The sequence below is a fragment of the Colletotrichum spaethianum genome (genome assembly GCF_022836535.1).
Source record: "Colletotrichum spaethianum MAFF 239500 DNA, contig19, whole genome shotgun sequence".
In the NCBI taxonomy this organism is placed as follows: Eukaryota; Fungi; Ascomycota; class Sordariomycetes; order Glomerellales; family Glomerellaceae; genus Colletotrichum; species Colletotrichum spaethianum.
Genome location: NW_026054789.1, coordinates 295238 through 312777, shown reverse-complemented (window position 1 = coordinate 312777; position 17540 = coordinate 295238). Strand labels below are relative to the sequence as shown.

Sequence of the window (17540 nt, the reverse complement as noted above, 5' to 3'; positions counted from 1 at the left end):
AATATTGACAACGGCCGCATATCTCCCATGCAAAGGGAAAGGCAATCTTGACTATCAATTAGTAGTTGGTGTGCTGATCAAGACGACGGCCGCTTGCTCCCTTACTGATTCAGCCCCAGTCCCTTGATCGGCGTTCCTCCGAGCTCCTACCCGACGATTTGCATCCTATGGACCTTGCCGCAAATGGCCGAATTCACAAGAAGTCATTACGACGTGAAGATCAACGTTGTCGTTGAGTAACATTCTCATGCTCGAAACCCAATCGGGATGGCTCGTGGTATGCAGCGGGCGGACACCAGCCAGACCATGCTGCGGGTGTCTCCCTACTTGTCGCTCCTCGATCCTGATTGTCGGGACTGGAAGCTTGGAACGACTTGGCTACAGCAAGCAAACATGACACCGTTGATCCCGAGCCATTCCAGGGTCTTAGTGATTTCACTGGCGATTCAACTCGATGAATTAGCCGCATCAGGCATGCAGGTGTCCGAAGTCGCGGGGCCTACAGCAGAGATGGTTCGTCAGTGGCTTTTTTCTGTCCTGCTGGCGCAATGATGTCCTTCAAGCGGTGTGCGTCTTGTAACCGGCAGCAGAGTAACCCTGGATTCGAACTTCCTTGCGTCATCGTCTTGTCAATTCTGCTGCTCATCAAAAATCGTCTTTACGTTACTGATGCGGTATGATCTGAACTGACAAGGTCGTAGCAGCAGCACAAACAAGTGGCTATGGAGTTCTCCGCAAACTATCACAATATTCAGTTCTAAAGATGCCTGGAACGGGTTTCCCATGTTGCCATGTACTTTCCGTCGAATCCAGAGCAGCCACATAACCACTGGCGCCTGTCCATCAATTGGCACCGTGGTTCCCCCCATTCATAGGACTACATCGTGACGGCCGCAGGCAATCCAGGTGTCTTGGCTGCTTTGGACTAATACTGCGTTACATGGGGCATCAGTGAGAAACTCTGCTGTCGGTGGTCTCCCTCGCTAGTTGCTCAGAGACGTGCGCCGTTCACCAAACAAACTGATGGGCGATATCGTAGCTCGATTATTTGTCTCCCAAATAACGCTGTTGCATTGACTCAACTTCAATCAGGCTTCAACGTGGTTTCATCCCCCGTATAAGTGTATACTACGGTATTCCTTGTGTTATCGCCTACTGGCAAGCGCGAATGGGAAAGTCTATCCCGGTTGAGTGCTACGTCGGCAGCAACGGCGGCGATTGGTTAGCCCCGGTTTGTCGTCCTGCTGACCCGGATGCAACGTTTTGTGTTTTCGGACGGTGTTCTAGGCTCTGGTGTTCATTTTTGTCTTTCCAGCCGATTCCTACCTGGACACCACTCTGCGGGAGGCCTGTCTAGAGCGTGGTTCGCAGAGTCGTCTTTGAAGCAGCGCCTTGCCCCCAACCAGGCGCCAATAAGGTAGCTATGATCTTCTTCGAATATGATTGGGGTCAAGCTTGCTCATGTGATGTTTTGTGATAATCCACGGCGTCCAGACGTTTCGTCGGAGGAAAGCCTCCCCCGCACTCGAATGCAAGCCATGTACGACGTTTGACAGTGTTGGAAGTTTGCACCGCAGTAGTCCGGCATGCCTCTATCGCCCGGTGTGGACCTCCTGGTAAAGAGGCGGGCCATTCTCCCAGTGCAGTGGCAGGCTAGGTTAGAGCCGTCCGCCGGCAACGGAGAGGCCTGCGTGCGGCCTGGTCCCAGTCACATCATGCGTGGGACCACGCTGCTGTCTGCAGGCCGAAGCTGCGTGTCTTGCTCCGTATCGACGATCGGGTCCGGGGTAGAGAAGGGGATTTCGCCGTGGTCTTTCACTTGAGGGTGTGTTGAGAGTGCGGATGATGGGTGTTTGACAAAGAGTGGCATGTCCGGGACTGGCGCGATGGATGAATTCAGAGATAGCTTTCGAGTCTCGCCATGGTGGGGAGATCAGCGCCAAGAGCATCGGGAAACCCCATCCTCATCGGTTGCTCATGTCTGCCGAGTTTCGATTCTCTCACCGGGGGTATTCCACATTGGGAGAAGATCCCACTGCTAAACCAGCAGCCGCCGCACCGCGACGAGAAATTTCTTCGGGGGCACCCGTCCCGTCGTATTATCTCAGCCATACAGGCACCGCAGACGGAGGAGGCGGGCGCCATAGCAAGAACCGGGCGTCAAGTGTAGGTACCGTCATCCAAACCTCTGGCCGTACCGAACCTAGCCGAGCCCTCCCTCTTCTTTTTCCAACCCCCCCCCCCCCCCCCCCCCCCCCCCCAATCTTTCGACCATGAAGACAGAAACATCCCTTCCCAGCGAACGAATTGCGGGAGTCCCGCGTGCGTTTCCCGGGAGGTGGGATGTGGCTGCCGGTGTCATTGGCGTATCGGGGGTCGGACTAGTGCGGGATGGAGGGTGGGTGAAGATGGGGGTTGGGCTCTTGAAGATGGGAGGAGGTGGGATGACGGCCGTGGGTGGGGGGACGGTTGAGTGGATTGGAAGAGTCGAATGCCGTCTTACTACTTGGAGTCGACGATTTAGCGATTGGGTTCGTTGATCCTTGTAGAGGCGATGGGGTGCCTTTTGCAACCGCTTGACCATGGTGTCGATGAGGTTTTTAGGCACATGGGCGTAGGCAGACTCAAGCGGATTGGGCCGGCTGTTGAAGGGTTCCACGATGTTCGATATCTGACCGACACCCAGCCTGGTCCATATCTGTGGCATCATGCAACGGGGGAGGTATGCAGATATTCACCTGTTCGAAGCGGCCCTACTCTGAGTAAGCCGTGTAGTTTTCGATTTGGTTCTCCCATCCGTTGCGCATCATCAACACATCTCTGAGGTGTAGGTGTTGATGGGTCCCATAGTTAGATGTACGCAGCTTTCTTTGTGTCAACTCGTGCATTGTCTGCTTATTGGAGTCGAGTCAACGTTGTTTGATAGCAATAGAATGCCGGCTTTGCCTCTTATGCGACAACATTGCTCAAAGGGGTTGTGCTCTTCTCTGACCCTGGGCTCTGGTGACCCATGGCTACTCCCCTTGATTGCTCAGAGTGTAATGGAAAGGGGGAGGGAGGAGTATTTGAAGCTTTCTCTCTCTTGCGCAGTTTTACTTAATAGATGATCTCGTCAAGAGGGAGATTCTCGATCCATACAACGTCTGCTTGGTTGATCAACCATTGGGTAATTTGGAGCATCGGGCCGTGATATATGGAATGAGACTGTTCATGTATGCTTGAGTTGTGTCAGGGGCAAATTGAGGCCTGGCAAGCTCTCATGTTATGTTTGGATATCGTAATGTGTTATATAAGAAAATCTATCCTCCTTTCTCTTTGCTAGACTCTCAAGCAGAGCAGTGTCGATGACTCGCTGCATCCATATTGGGATTACTTCCAGGATACAACCTTGTCCAAAGACACCTGAGAAAGGGCAAGCTTGACTATCACCCGTCTTCATCTCTGGTTCTTGCTGTTCCCCAGGTATGACCACTTGAATATACGAAGGAGGGTCAAGGATGAAGCCAAAGATAACAAGGAGAGACCTTCATTTGTGAATTCGACCTCAAGAATAGGTTGACCTTATCAATATCAGCGCATTGTGAAGCTCTTCTAGTCAAAATATCATCGAAACAGTCAAAACCAAAAACATGTAAATCTGCCTGGTAGTTTTATGGTAGTGCTTTCGTGTCTGGTTTTCACACTACGGTACGGAACCTAACAGGCGGACGGATGACGCGCCCAGAAACATCGAAGAATGACTGGCATGTGTATAGCTGTAGGTGCAGAAACAGGCGAGTTTTCTAGCAGAAATCTTGCTGTGAAGACTGTTTGGCGTTGACTCAACCAAATCGAAAGGTGCCGTGAATAATAGCTAAGTTTAACGTTATTCTAGTCTGTCACATCACCTGGCTTAACCCGTTATTCAGTAAGATTGAGAGCCTTGATGTTCCTTACTTGGAGGATGTGTTTTTCGTATCTTCTGCGTGAATGTATACAAGGGAATTAGCAACATGACGCAGAGAGCCCCGAGATTCATATTACAGGAAATGTCTCAACATTTCAGTCTCAAGGTGGATAGATATTTGTTATCACAGCCAACTCTAGGTGCTTGCTGGTCTGGAAATGGTCAGAGACGGTTCTTGTCCCTGGGCCAGGTGAGATGGCATGTCTTCAAGCCGCAACCGTAAGTTCATCGGGGCATGTTCTTATCTTCAAGGATACCTCTCTTACGCCAGACATCTTTAAGAGGCGGGTTTCTTGGCAAAGGAACAGGTGTTTGTCGCAGCCGAATCACTGAAATACACTGAAACTCCGTGGCCCCGGACAGATTGCGCCTTGCTGAATACTTCGCTGTCCAGCACTCATCTCATATCTTGTCGTAAATCCGTTTCTGAACTTGAGTTGGGGAGGCGGACACGGGCTACATAGTTTCTTACATACCTACTCGAAGTTATACTTAGGAGAGATGAATTTATGGAACCCTCTAAGTAAAACCAAGGACAATGTTGTGTGAACATCACATGGTTCCGATAAGCTTCATTGGCGTATTCGAGACACTTGTGTCCCATAGAAACTATTACGCAGCAAAAGACGGTTTGTTGTTGCATGCTTCCTTTACACCTTCCTCCTCGTTCCCTCCCCTGGTTCTCTATCGTTGACGTATTCACCTCAACGAGTGGTAGCCAAGAACGTCGAACAACAACTTCAAAGCTTCGTCTTCGCCCTTTTACTTTCCAACCCAGCAGGATGTGAAATGCCTCGTGACTCAGCTCTGTCTAATCTCGCAAACAAGTCCGTTACAGAAGCTAATCATGGCATGGACGGCAATTTTAGTTTCATCACACTTGTTCTTATTCGATACTAAATAACGTCTTTAACATATTACAACACGCAACGGACGATAGAGATGGCAGTCAGTAGATTCTCAGGGTCCGTTTCTTATCTAGCAGGTCGCATTGCTGCGGAGCTAAATACGTAAGGGATTCTTGGTCTGCTCTGTTGGGGTCTCATTACGATTCAAACATTACACACACTTCTCCCGAGCTAGGTAGTCATCTCAAGATCATGCATTTCCAGAAAGACACTTCGAAGTATAGTTAGCCGAAAACACTTTTGCTCAAGCACCCGTCGTCAAGTCCTCGACTCTGCTCGTCTTACTCTGAGAAGCAACCTTCCCGAAGCCTTTGTATCTGTAGATGGTGTACGATCTTACTCAAATAAGTGTGTTGAAAAAGAACATCACATGCAGAGTGGGATGCGCAGTATGTGGGCATTGACACGAGGGTTATTTGACGCAGAAATGGCACAGCGAACGAGGCAGTTTGCAAGGTTCAGGAGACGAGTACGACAAAGTAACAATCAATGCGTTACGGCTAGTTACCTAAAGCAAAACTATGCTGCGGGCGTATAGCGAATGGATAAACACGAGGATGAATGAGATGAAGAAAGATGCCAGTCTATCTCCCTCTTCCTGGAACGCGCAACAAATGCATCATCGCACCGGCCCGTCATACCCGTGGACTCCCATGGAATTGTGCCTCCACCGTGACGATCGCGTCGTCTCTAGCGAGCTCCTCGAGCCCGCCGTCGTTTTCCTACTCTGCGGCAGCTGCCAACACGTCCCCTAAGACGGGCTGTTCCATCCCACCCAGCTTCGGGGCATCACGCGCCAGATCTTGACTTCGCCACTGCGCAGGTCGTCGAGCTTGAAGCTCTCGACCTTGACCTTTTTGCTCTCGCGGCCTTGCTCCCAGGCGCGAACCTTCTTCTTGGTGCCGTCCCATTCCGACACAACAGCGACGTGGTCGGGCTTGCCGACCTCCATCGAGTACTTGGCATGCATGGGACCATGCTTACCCTGGAAGCGAGCATTGCGGATGGAAATGATGTCACCAGGCCGGATCTGGTCGTTCTGTTGTGTCGAGGCGTTGGCCATGTTGGAGTAAACAAGCGCACCGTAAGCTCTGGTCCCAATGGGCGCGAGGGCATCGCTGAAAGGCTTCAAGAGCTCGTGAATGAGGCCCTGCGGCGTTCCATCACCCACAACCGTTTCCTTCTTGGACGTGACCGCTTCGGAAATCGGCCGTCCGAATCTTTCATAAGACTGCTCGAGCTCATCCTGACGCAGCGCTCTTGGCGGTGGGTCATGTCGCTGGTCCAGCATTACGTCTGCTGCGTTGTTCTGGTCGTACTCTACTGTGATGATCGTCTGCGAGTAGTCCTGGAAGAGCACGTAAATGGTGCGAGTGACGTGAGAGCCCGATGTCGAATCGACAGTCTCGTAGTAAAGGTCTCGTCTGCCCTGCAAAACGGGTGGTACCGTCTTGTCCTGGCGCCACCATCCGCTCTGCTTGGCCAGGTCAATGTCATTAGCGATAAAGCCCGACTCTACAGATACGGACGGCCTGTGTGCATCCATGGAGCGCCGCTGTGACATGGAAGCTCGAGAGACATCCATAGACTGGCGCGCTCGGCCTCCGGGAGGGGCAGGAGGTGGGGCTCTCGTGTGCGAAGGCGACGGCAAAGGGGGAGTGTCCTGGAAGTATCCTTCCTCTTCGATCATAGGGGTACGCTGGGAGTAGGGAACCTTCGGGGCGGCATAGTTATAAGGGTCATACTCGTCGTCGTCTCTGGCCGGTGGGGGAGGTGGCGGTGCTGCCCGCGGGACGTCCACGGAACGACGCTTTTCGGATGGCGGCTGCATGGGCACTGGGGGCGGAGCAGCTCTAGGCGGAGGACCAGTTGGGATGGGCGGTGGCAGGGTGGGAGGAGCATCAGATATCGGTGATCTGACTGATGTGTTGTCATCGAGGCTAGAGTCTCGCGCATGAGACTTGAGTGCATCCTTGTGGGGAACTGAGGAAGCAATGTCGGTATCGTAGTCACCCTCATATTCGGTTACCTCGTCTTCGTCCTCACCCTGTGGTGGTGGTCTGATCGGAGGAGAGATGGGTGAAGCGATATGCATATCCTGCGTCGACTGACGACTCAGAGGGCCTCCGGGAGGCGGGGGAGGTGGCGGTCGCGACTGAGCTGTGGGAATTGGAGGGGCAGCACCAGGAATAGGGGGCGGCACCCTGCTCATCCGTTTGTTCGTAGAACTGGTTGGTGAAGTTGGGGAAAACTCAGAGCCAGGGATAGGGGGCGGCGAGCGAACAGAGGTTGCGACCGGTGGCAGCGGCGGAGGTGCGCGTGCTTCTTCGGGCTTGGGAGTGTCCTGGGCACCACCCGACAACTCATCGTCGGATTCCGAGCCTTCACTGGGTGACTTAAGCCCAGAGGTAGGAGGAATTGGAGGGGGTCGAGCTGCATTCTGTTAGTCATTGTCAGCGTCGGGGCCGGTTGAAACACTCACATTCAGCAGGTACGGGTGGCGGCGCAGGCCGTGATCCAGGGACCGGGGGAGCTCCGGAAGGCTCACGGATAGGAACTTTGTTGATTAGCAGGGAACTTCAGTGTGACAATCGAAGACTTACGACTGGGCGGGGGGCTGGTGACGGGCTCGTCCTCGACATCATCTTCTTCAACCGTTCGCGGAGGGGGAGGCGGCGCTCTCGGTGATGTGGGGGGCTCAGGCTCATCAGCGGCTGCTGGCTCCTCTTGACGCCGGGGTGCGCCCATTCCGGGCAAAGCCATCATACCCGGAACAGGGACACGACTAACAGGCGATGTCGTTTCCTCTTCACGCTCCCCCGTCGGGGAGGTCTCCGCTGGCCTGTCGGCTGTCTTTTTCTTCTTCGGGATGGCTGGAGCACCCATCGGAATTCCAAACATGCCGTGCATACCCATACCACCACTCATCTTGGCCATTCTTGCTCGGAGCTCTTCCTTTCGGCGAACCTCGGGGTCGACATCGTCGTCTTCCTCCTCTTCCTCGCCCTCCTCTTCAACTTGCTCATCTTCCTTTCTTGCCTCAACGGGTGATGCGACTTGAGGTCGAGGAACAGGACGCGGAGCAGCATCACTGTCGTCGCGTTCGGTAAGATCCTCTGGTCCTTCGGTGTCACCAGCGCCTGACATATCCGCTTCGTTTCCATCGTGGTAGGTCTCGGTAGCAGGTCCCCGAGAAGATTTGCGACGGGGCGCAGGCGGCATACGCGGGGAGTCCACAGAGCTCCTGCCCGCTGCCTCGTCCGTGTCGGCCTCGGGCGCAGGGACAGGAGCAGCAGCGCCGGCATCCTCGGACGCCTCCTGGCTGTCGGTACGCTTCTTGGGCGGAGGTCGCTTAGCCTTCTCCTTCTTCGCAGCAGCCTCGGCGTGACGCTGGGCTTGCTCTTGTTGCTGCCTCTGCAGAAGCGCAATGCGCTCCTTCAGGCTGGTCGGCTTCGGTGCATCTTCGCCCTCCTCACCGGAGGGTCCAGGGACCATACCAGCCCTCTCGGCGCTCTCTTGGTTCTCTGCCTCTCTTTCCAGGATCTCAGGGTCTTCGTCTCTGCGATAGACCTTGGCGACTGGGGCCTGCGAGGGTGGGGGAACGTATGCATTGCGACTGGGAGGTGGGGCGACGAAGGGCTTCTTGATGTGGTAGGATCCCTGGGCCAGGCCGCTGGGCTTGAAGGGCGCAATCGGAGCGGCCGAGGCCTTGTTGAAGGCAGCGATTCGATCCTTGAACGCATTGCTGGAGGGCTTGGGGGGCGGGCCAGGCTTCGCTGGGGCAGGTGATGCCTTCGCGATAGGGGGCGACGTAGCTGCGGGGGGCTCGCTGGCCTTGCTAATCGGAGCTACTGGGGTTGGTTCGGGGACTGGCTCAGGTGCCTTCACAGGCTCGGGCTCGGGAGCGGCGGGTGCTTCGGGCGAGGTGGGAAGGGCAGCTGGCGCGGGCGGCGCGGGCTGCTCGACCTCGTGGCGAGCTTCTTGCGCGGGCTGAAGGTCGGGCTGAGGAGCTGGAGCGGGCGCCTCCGCTACTGGGGATGTGACCTCGGCCTCCTTCTTGGGGCGGGTTCTGGTCGGGCGAGGCGGGGCCTGGGGCTCGATCTTCTCTACGAAGTTGCGAGGGAAGATGCCTTCATGCTTGGCGCCTGCGTCATCGACGTACTCGCCGCTGTACCAGTCGGCATCCTCCTCGTCGGTAACGGTGATGATGACGCCGGCGGGGAATTGAAGGTCATCCTCGTGGGGCGAGGAGTATTCGAACAGGGCCTTGACCCTGAAAGGGGCGGTCGACATGGCCGGCAGTGTTCGGATCGTCCGTCGTCTTCGTCGTTGTCGTCGTCGGTTGAAGTCGTCGTAGGGGGTTTGTGTAGGGGAGAATACAAGAGAGGTGCTAGGTGATCGAAAGAGGAGTTGGGCAGGCCAGGGCGATGGACGCTGGAGCTGCAGCAGTTGGGCGTGTGGGGCACGGAATCGGAATCGTCGTCAGCAGCTTGGACCTTGCGTGGGCTGTTGTTGGTTGCAGGAGCGACGGACTGCCTTGGTAGCGAGCAGCAAGGTCGCACACTCGGGGGAGCAACAGCAGCGATGCAGGACGAAGCTAGAACAGACGGTGATGTGAGTTGTGCGCAGGATAGGTTTGCGACGTTTTCTCCCTCAAACTGGCCGAGGAGGGGTTACTGTGGGAAGGCGGAGGGGGGAGCAGAAAGCGGCGGTCGGTCAGTCGGAGAAGGAGGCTGTGAGGAAGCGACGGACGGGGGTGGAGGGATCTACAAGCTGGCGCGTCGACGTCAGCGCATGAACTTGTAACTCTCTTAGTTCAATGTGTCGGAGGCAATTGGGGTCCTTGCCTGGGAAGTACACACTATGCGTACACACAGAGTCATGTGTGCCCCAGGCGCTGTATTTGACCTTGACAAATGTTCCTTTCTGCTATTGTTGGCTATCTACCCGTGCCGCCATTTTCATGTTGCACAGGTGAATGGGGGAGGTATTCCGGGGAGAGCCGCAATGCGGGTGAGATGCGTCTGCCTAGACACACTGTAACCCTGGATTCATTTTACCCCTCTGCTGAGCATCTAATTCCCACGTCTTTTTCTTTCCCTTTTTTCCTTTTTTTTCCTTTCTCTGTTTCTCTCTCTCCTTAATTGTTTCTCTATGCGTTCTTCCTTTTTTCTGTCTTTTCTGTTTTCGTTTTTGTTTTGTTTCTCCTTGTCGTCCATCTTGCCCTTCTCCCTCTGTTGCCTCCGGGTATTCTGGTTGATTACCGTGGAGAGAACAAGAGAGACACCGAGGGACGGTGCTAAGGGCAGGGGTTCCTAACGACGGTCGTCCAAAGAGTGGGCAGAGGATCTTATCTCTTCTCATGTCGTTGCACTTTGCCGTCTTCAACCGATTGGATATGCTAAAGATCGCGTCGCTATAATGCCTCGCCTCACTTCAAACGGTGTTGCCCTTACCATCATGAACGGCAGCAACGGCAACACCAGAACACATTAGGTGCAGGAAGGGACAGCCAGGCGGTACCTCGTTGGGGTCACAATTGGCTGGGGAAAGGGCTACGTGGCCCAAGGTAGATCGACGTAAAGGAGCAGCTAGCTCAAGCAGATAGCCGGATGGCAAGGCAAGGCGAGGCAAGGTTGGGTTAACGTGACCGTTGGGATGGCGGTGCATTGCTGAAGCAGTCAGTCGACGAGGTCAGTCAGTCTTGGCGCAGGGCAACCCGGTCAACACAAAGGTCAGACAGTCAAACCAGTGTTGGAGGTGGGAAACCAGACGAGAATGCGCTGAGATGCGCTACGTTTCTTCAGCCGGCTAAGCCAATGAAATCCTCCCGTCGAGGGGCAAAACAAGAAGGCATGGAGACATTGGGGAAGAAAAGGACGGGTTCTACGTGCCAGCCAAGCCACCCGAGCACCCCGAGCCACAGACCGGACGTGCCTGAGTGTAGCGCGGCTTGGCCTCCTCGTCGTGGCGGCAGTCAAGCCAAACATCTCTCGAATGGATGGCACCTTATGTAAGGTACGTACCGCTCCCGAATACCGAATGGTGGTTTGGGGATTTGGTGAGTGTGGGGTTCAAGAGCCAGAAGCAACACCGCGAATCGAACCTTCTCCAATTGTGCTGCTTAACAATTTTCCAGCACTCACGCCTTCAATCGCCCGCTGTCACCTCGGTGCCTGAACTCCCACCTGCCACGACTGTTGCGTATCCAAGACAACTGTTTTACTCACCTGCGAAAGCAGTCTGGACTGTTACAAACTCGAACAGCGCCCCTTGCCACCTGATATCGGAGGGACGCTCGACGCCTTATAGCGCATCATTCTCGTCGCCGACTCTTCTCCCTCACAAACCATAAAGCCACCCACCATGGCCACCGATGGTCGGCCACTGAAGGGCATACTCAAAAAGCCAGCCGGCGTCTCCGGCACTACCAGCTCTGGTGCCGCCGCCGCCGTCCTCAACCCGCGAAAGCAGGACCCCCGCGAAATCGCCCTCCAGCACGCCCGCATCATCCAGCACCGCAAGGACCTCGAGCTCGAGATCCTCGAGAGCTTGGCCCTGCTGTCCGAGTACCCCACCGAGCGCGGCAGTCGACTCTACTCGGCCGCAAACCCCTCGCCCCGTGACGTCGCCGACTTCAAGGCCAACATCCGCCTCTTCCAACCTTCCGACTACGACGACCTCATTGAGGAGCGCAACGTCAACGGCCTATGCGGCTACACCCTCTGCGCCCAGCCTAAGCCGGCGGCCTCCAAGGGCGGCGAGTGGCGCCTCGTCAACTTTGGCAAATCAAATTTTGACATCGTCAATCGCAAGGAGTCGGAGAAGTGGTGTTCCAAGGATTGTCAGCGAAGGGCGCTCTACATCAAGGTCCAGCTCAATGAGACGGCCGCCTGGGAACGCGCTGGAATCTCAGACATTGAGATCGAGCTACTCGGCGAGGATAGGTCGGCAAGGGAGGACCCAGCGGCACAAGCAACGCGTGACCTTGCAAACATGAGGTTGCAGGAAAGCAGGAGGGTGGCCGACGAGTCCGCGACGCTGGCCTTGGAGAGAGGCGAGGTACGGCAGGAGGGCGCCCAGTCGGGCAAGATGTTTACCCTTGCAATCAGAGAGAGGGATGTGAAGCCGCCGGTCGACGACGGTTCGTTTGCGGATCTGGATGATGCCCATCTGATGGTGGAGGGACACAGGCCGGGCGCTGGAAAGGCGCAGGCTCGAGCCGAGGCTTCCCAGGCCGAAGCCCAGTTTAAGAAAGAGAACGAATGATCCAGCAGTTTTTGAGGGCAAAAGGGGATTTGCAATTTTTTGAGGTTGGAGTACGGCGTGGTCGAAACGACCTGGCGACAGTGGCTGGTTACCCTACATAGACTTGATACCCAGGAAAGCAACCAGTATTTAAACATCACATTTTACAGCAAGAGCTTGCACAAACGATAGGCAAGAAAGCCCAGGTTCGCCGTTTAGCTCTCACGAGGTCAGAGGGACAGCATCACGGCGCGAGGGAACCGAGTATTGGCAGTCAAGCGTCATCTCCGGAATTACCCTAGAGAGTCGGCGACACCTTGTGTGGGAAAACAGAACTTTTCTTGCAGTTCTAAGAGTGTGAACTCACTACCGTCCCGTAAGACGCCTGTAGTAGCATGTGTGATATCATATGCCGTTTTCCGTAAGTCCGTTAAAACCAATCCATTTTCCTTTCGCCCGAGCCGAATCAGAAATAATTTAGTCGCGGCGAGGGGGGCGGTCGCCGAAGCGGCGGCCACCGCGCTCCTGGACCTGGGTCTGGGCGACGGGGGTGACGTTGACGGGGATGGAGTCGAACTGTTGCGGTACTTGTCAGCATGCATGTCGACTCGAATGATACCACCGCGCGACGGCGCTGGGAAGGAACGTACGCCGAGGTGCTTGAGCAGGTCCTTGGTCTCAACGTCGACCTCGAGCTGGCCGCTCTCGGTGTTCTGGGTGAAGTCGAGGGCGGAGATCTCGGGGACGTATTGGTCCTTGCGCTCACGCTCCTCCTCCTGGAGCTTGAAGGAGATACCGCGGACGGGGCCACGCTGGATACGCTTCATCAAGTGGGTGGTGTAGCCGGCAATCTGTAGGGATTTTCAGTCAGCAAGCTTGTTCCCTTTTCCGGCACGTCGACAACCGTCTAGAGAGCTCGTGTCGATCGTGGCCAGAGGACGTATGCTGACCTTGTTGCGGAGGCGCTTGGAGGCGATGATGGCGATCTCATCGCAGATGCGCTTGTTGGTCTCGAAGTCCAGGGTGAGCTTGGGGTAGTACCGCTCAATGATGACCTTGGCGGACTTCTTAACGGTCTTGGTGCGAACGCGACCCATTTTGGCGGTACTGGCTCAGTTGGCGGGGGAGGAGGGATTTGCTGGAAAGAGGAGTTGGTCGGTTAGTGAGGCTTTCGAGATGTTCGCGAGAAAGGGCCGGCGCTGAGATAATTTTGTTACCTTTCGCCAAAAATTCTAGGGCAGTTGTGGACCGAAATGTGCACGGGCCAAGGGGGCAGGAGCAGGGAGGATACACGTGACTCGGATGGCTGGTGCAGTTCACGGGCGGGCTCGGGCTCGGGCCCGCTTTTGGAGATGCGACGAAGCCGGAAATAGCGTACCATGCATCCTCGTCCTGGGGTGGGGTTTCGTTGCCGAAGTGCTGAGTGCTGCGGAGGATGCTGCAAGATGGAAGCAATAAAGATATTTCATTTTGCAGAGATTGGAGAGTGGAACGATGAATAGGTTCGCACATCCGACAGTTCGGGCCATCATTTCGGTACTCAGTTTGAGGTAACACCTTGTCATCATCAGAGACCGCCTGGCGGGCTGGGAACACTGATTGATGTCCCTGGAGCTTTGGGGAAACGTCGAATTTGGGCTGTATTCTTCTTATTTTACAATACCATACATAGTACACTCGGCATGCTCGCCAATGTCATACAAAGATGTATACTCCCAGACTGGTCTATCATCCTTTGTCTGGGGTTCACTTTCGCTCAGGATCTGCTGACTGAGAGCAACCCTGCCCCCTTACCATTCGCTACAACGCTCAAGAGTCGAGTCCATAGCTCTTGGAGCTGCCCACCACCATCTTGTCCGGTTGCTGGGCTGCTCGCACAGTTCGGACAAGTGGTCTGCGGTCCTGTCCCGCCGAACCCTCAGCCTTGGTCTTGTCGTTGTAGATCTTGGCCTTGCCAACCATCTCCTTGGAGATCAGCTGCGCCTCTTCGTTGGCCTCGCTAACGGTGATCTGCATCAAGCCGGAAGAGTCCATGCGGGCAGAAGTGGGCTGAACATAAGCCTTGGCGCCGCCGTTGATATCAGGGTCGAACGAGGCAACACCGGCGATGCCAGACTTGCGGCCAAGGAAGGATCTTTGGTTGAAGGCAGTATCGCCCTGAGGCGTCTCCGTGATGAAACCACCCACACCCAGCTTCGCGTTGCTAGGTCCTGACCTCGGCGCGACGATACGGGCCAAGACGGGCGTCTGGTGTGCCTGAGGACCGTAGACCGGGTGGTTCTCAGCGAAGGCCGCGGTACGGAGGTAAGAGATACCGCCCGAAGGGTGAGAAATGGGCGGGCCGTTCTCGGCATACAGACTGGGACGCTTCGTCCCTTCAGCCGACTTGCCAAACTCTGACAGGGAGCTGGGCGGGTTCAAGGGCGCGAGGTCCAGGAACTCACTAACCAGCGAGTACAGCGTGATGCGGTCGGACCGCAGCTTGCGAAGGTACTCGGTGAGCTGCTCCTCGGTGACATCCTGGGCCAGGACCTGCTGGGGCATATCCTTGCCGGCGTCCAGTGACTTTTGGTGCTCCGCAGCCGTTAATTCGGTGGCAATGCGCTTCTTCAAGAAGGTGCGGAAGGCCTCGCGCTTGTTGCGGACGCTCTTGCGCAGAAAGCGGTTGAACTCGCCTTCAGTGAGACCAGCCAGCCAGGGGCCCTTAAACTTCCATCTCTTCTCCTCGTTTTCGCGACCAGGCTCTACGGAGGTGAAGTCGCCATCATCCTCGAAGACGGACTTCGCGCCGATGCTAAGACCTCCTAGGCGTGATCGGCTGGTCCCGGGTAGTGAGATGGGTAGATTGAGCTCCTGGAACTTCTGGAGAGAGAGGGTGTGGTCGGCGGCGGAGGAATAGTCGGTGACATTCTCGAAGCAGTCAATCTGCTTGATACGAACGACGGGGGTCGAGCTCTTCGTTGTGGATCGGAGCGGAAGAGAACGCTTGAAGCCCCAGTCACCAAGAACCCTCGAGGATTCGGTTGTGGTGATGGATTGGTGTGTAGGGAAGGGCGCGGTCGCCGTCGGGGATGCGAATCGTGCAATGGCCGCGGCTTCGCCTCCAGGTTTCGAGAGTGGTTTGGGTACGGAGAACATCCGCGATGATCTCAGGAGCGCCCCTCCGGGCGACAATCGGGCAGACATGGCGGCTGTCGAAGCTCTCTGCTGAGCTCAGTCGTCAGTCGTATGTATCGCGAAATGGCGTCCAAATGCAGCGTTGCGTGAGAAATTTCAATTGGAGTACCGGAAGAAGCCGATGATTTCTGATTGGATGAAAGCTACCCCTGTCGTTCCAATGGGGCTCCGGGAGCACTCCAGGAGTCCAGACGTGACACACCCCACTACAAATTCGGGCACTCAAGCGCCTCACTTTAGAGGTACAAGCCTACTGAGAGCCAGACTTCATATCTAGAACAAGTACAAGAAGGCTTTTGTTCCCGTAGATATACACAGTTTTATCGCATAACTATATGTCAATCGTAAATCCATCTTGCGTTCCTGTGATAGTCTGATACAAAAACTTAGGCCCTGGGATGCGGCGACTCAAAGCGAAGGCCATTGAGAGCGACATGGAAGAATCAAAAATAAAACGGCAGTGATAGGATACAGCCGGTCTTAAGAGCAAATTGGAGAAAGTTGCTCAAAATACGGAAGAAGAAGACTATAGCTGGGTTGCCATACAAGTATTGCCCAAAAAGACAAAAAAGAGGTATGATGACACAGGATGTCAGGCACAAAAGTACCTAGTCTGCAGGAAGAGCACCGACACGAAAGGCATAGAGCCCCACCTAGGCCGAAGGCAAGACGCATCGCCTAGCGCCTGCGATTTTGGAGAAGTGCATTATGAACCACACTCAATCTTCTCCCACTTTCTCCCACTTCGTAGCCAGCAGCCCATGGACTACGTGAGCGCCCATGTGGATAGCGAAAAGGATGGCGTCAACCAACATCGGGTCTTCGCCCGCTCTCACGTTTGAGCTTGTCGCTCGTTGCTCAGTAAGTTGCCCATGAAGAAACCCCCACCATTATCATGTGATCCTGGCGGCACAATGCTGACGGCTTAGGCTAGACGACAAGAGCTCGCGCATCCATCCTAACGCTTCCCCATGGTCCGGTCCAACTCCCCATTTTCATGCCCGTCGCGACGCAAGCTTCTCTCAAAGGTTTGACTCCGGAACAGCTCGAAGAGACCAGTTGTCGCTTATGCCTCAACAACACCTACCATCTTGGCTTGAAGCCTGGACAAGATGTCCTCGACGCTATTGGAGGCGCGCATAAGCTCCAGGGATGGAAGCATAACATCCTGACAGATAGCGGAGGGTGAGACTGTCCTGAAGCCAGCACGACCATGTTTCGAAAGCTGACAGCATCCAGCTTCCAGATGGTTAGTCTCCTCAAGCTGGCGAAAATCACAGAAGAGGGCGTACGCTTCCTCAGCCCCCACGACGGCTCGCCGATGCTTCTCACACCCGAGCATTCGATGTCGCTGCAGAACTCGATCGGTAGCGACATTATGATGCAGCTCGACGACGTTCTGGTCACCACATCCCCCGACGCTGCCCGTATGCGTGAAGCCATGGAGCGCAGCGTGAGGTGGCTCGACCGCTGCATCGCGGCGCACAAGAACCCCACCACACAGAACCTCTTCTGCATCATCCAGGGTGGTCTCGACCTCGAGATGCGACGAGAATGCACACGGGAGATGTTGGCGCGCGATACCCCCGGTATTGCCATAGGTGGCTTGAGCGGAGGCGAGGCCAAGACGGATTACTGCCGTGTTGTTGAGACTTGCACAGAACTGCTGCCCGAACTCAAGCCTCGGTATGTCATGGGTATCGGTTATCCAGAGGACTTGGTCGTGAGCGTCGCCCTCGGCGCCGACATGTTCGACTGCGTGTGGCCGACAAGGACGGCGCGATTCGGAAACGCAATCACTAAAAACGGTGTCATCAACGTTCGAAACTGGCGGTACGAGAACGATTTCGGCCCTATTGAGGAAGGATGCGGGTGCCTCTGTTGTCGAAAAGGGGAGGGTGGCCTCGGCGTCACGAGAGCATTCATCAATCATAATGCCGGCAAGGAGACGGTGGCTGCTCACTTACTAAGCATACACAACGTGTGGTACCAGCTAAACCTGATGAAGGAGATACGTCAAGCCGTGATTGAGGACAGATTCCCTGCCTTGATTAGACAATTCTTCGGCGATCTGTACGACGACAAGTCCAAGTACCCTGAATGGGCTGTAGAGTCTCTGAAGAGAGTCGGTGTTGACTTAATAAACGAGTAAACACATTATTACTGATTCAGGAAGATGAACGTTTGCAGTTGAATTGGATTCCATTTGAGTACTGATGGCCGATGAATGGATTGGCCACCGCCTACAATGCTAGGTTGCT

General features: G+C 55.2%; 5 protein-coding genes across 5 annotated transcripts; 2 read left to right on the top strand and 3 right to left on the bottom strand.

The window, feature by feature from the left end:
- Nucleotides 1–5605: 5605 nt before the first annotated feature.
- Nucleotides 5606–9147, bottom strand: ColSpa_07502 (SH3 domain-containing protein; the record flags this gene model as incomplete). Its single annotated transcript, XM_049273714.1, has 2 exons — nucleotides 5606–7287; nucleotides 7458–9147. The coding sequence occupies 2 exons, from the start codon at nucleotides 9145–9147 to the stop codon at nucleotides 5606–5608; spliced, it is 3372 nt and encodes a 1123-aa protein (XP_049129671.1).
- Nucleotides 9148–11220: 2073 nt separating this feature from the next.
- Nucleotides 11221–12123, top strand: ColSpa_07501 (putative RNA polymerase II transcriptional coactivator; the record flags this gene model as incomplete). Its single annotated transcript, XM_049273713.1, has 1 exon — nucleotides 11221–12123. One exon carries the CDS (start codon nucleotides 11221–11223, stop codon nucleotides 12121–12123), a length of 903 nt encoding a protein of 300 aa, XP_049129670.1.
- A 456-nt stretch (nucleotides 12124–12579) lies between these two features.
- Nucleotides 12580–13199, bottom strand: ColSpa_07500 (40S ribosomal protein S17; the record flags this gene model as incomplete). The annotated part of the gene is made up of 3 exons (XM_049273712.1): nucleotides 12580–12678; nucleotides 12753–12953; nucleotides 13053–13199. 3 exons carry the CDS (start codon nucleotides 13197–13199, stop codon nucleotides 12580–12582), a joined length of 447 nt encoding a protein of 148 aa, XP_049129669.1.
- Nucleotides 13200–13911: 712 nt separating this feature from the next.
- Nucleotides 13912–15288, bottom strand: ColSpa_07499 (uncharacterized protein; the record flags this gene model as incomplete). The annotated part of the gene is made up of 1 exon (XM_049273711.1): nucleotides 13912–15288. The coding sequence occupies one exon, from the start codon at nucleotides 15286–15288 to the stop codon at nucleotides 13912–13914; it is 1377 nt and encodes a 458-aa protein (XP_049129668.1).
- A 988-nt stretch (nucleotides 15289–16276) lies between these two features.
- Nucleotides 16277–17431, top strand: ColSpa_07498 (queuosine salvage protein; the record flags this gene model as incomplete). Its single annotated transcript, XM_049273710.1, has 2 exons — nucleotides 16277–16464; nucleotides 16519–17431. The coding sequence occupies 2 exons, from the start codon at nucleotides 16277–16279 to the stop codon at nucleotides 17429–17431; spliced, it is 1101 nt and encodes a 366-aa protein (XP_049129667.1).
- Nucleotides 17432–17540: the final 109 nt, after the last annotated feature.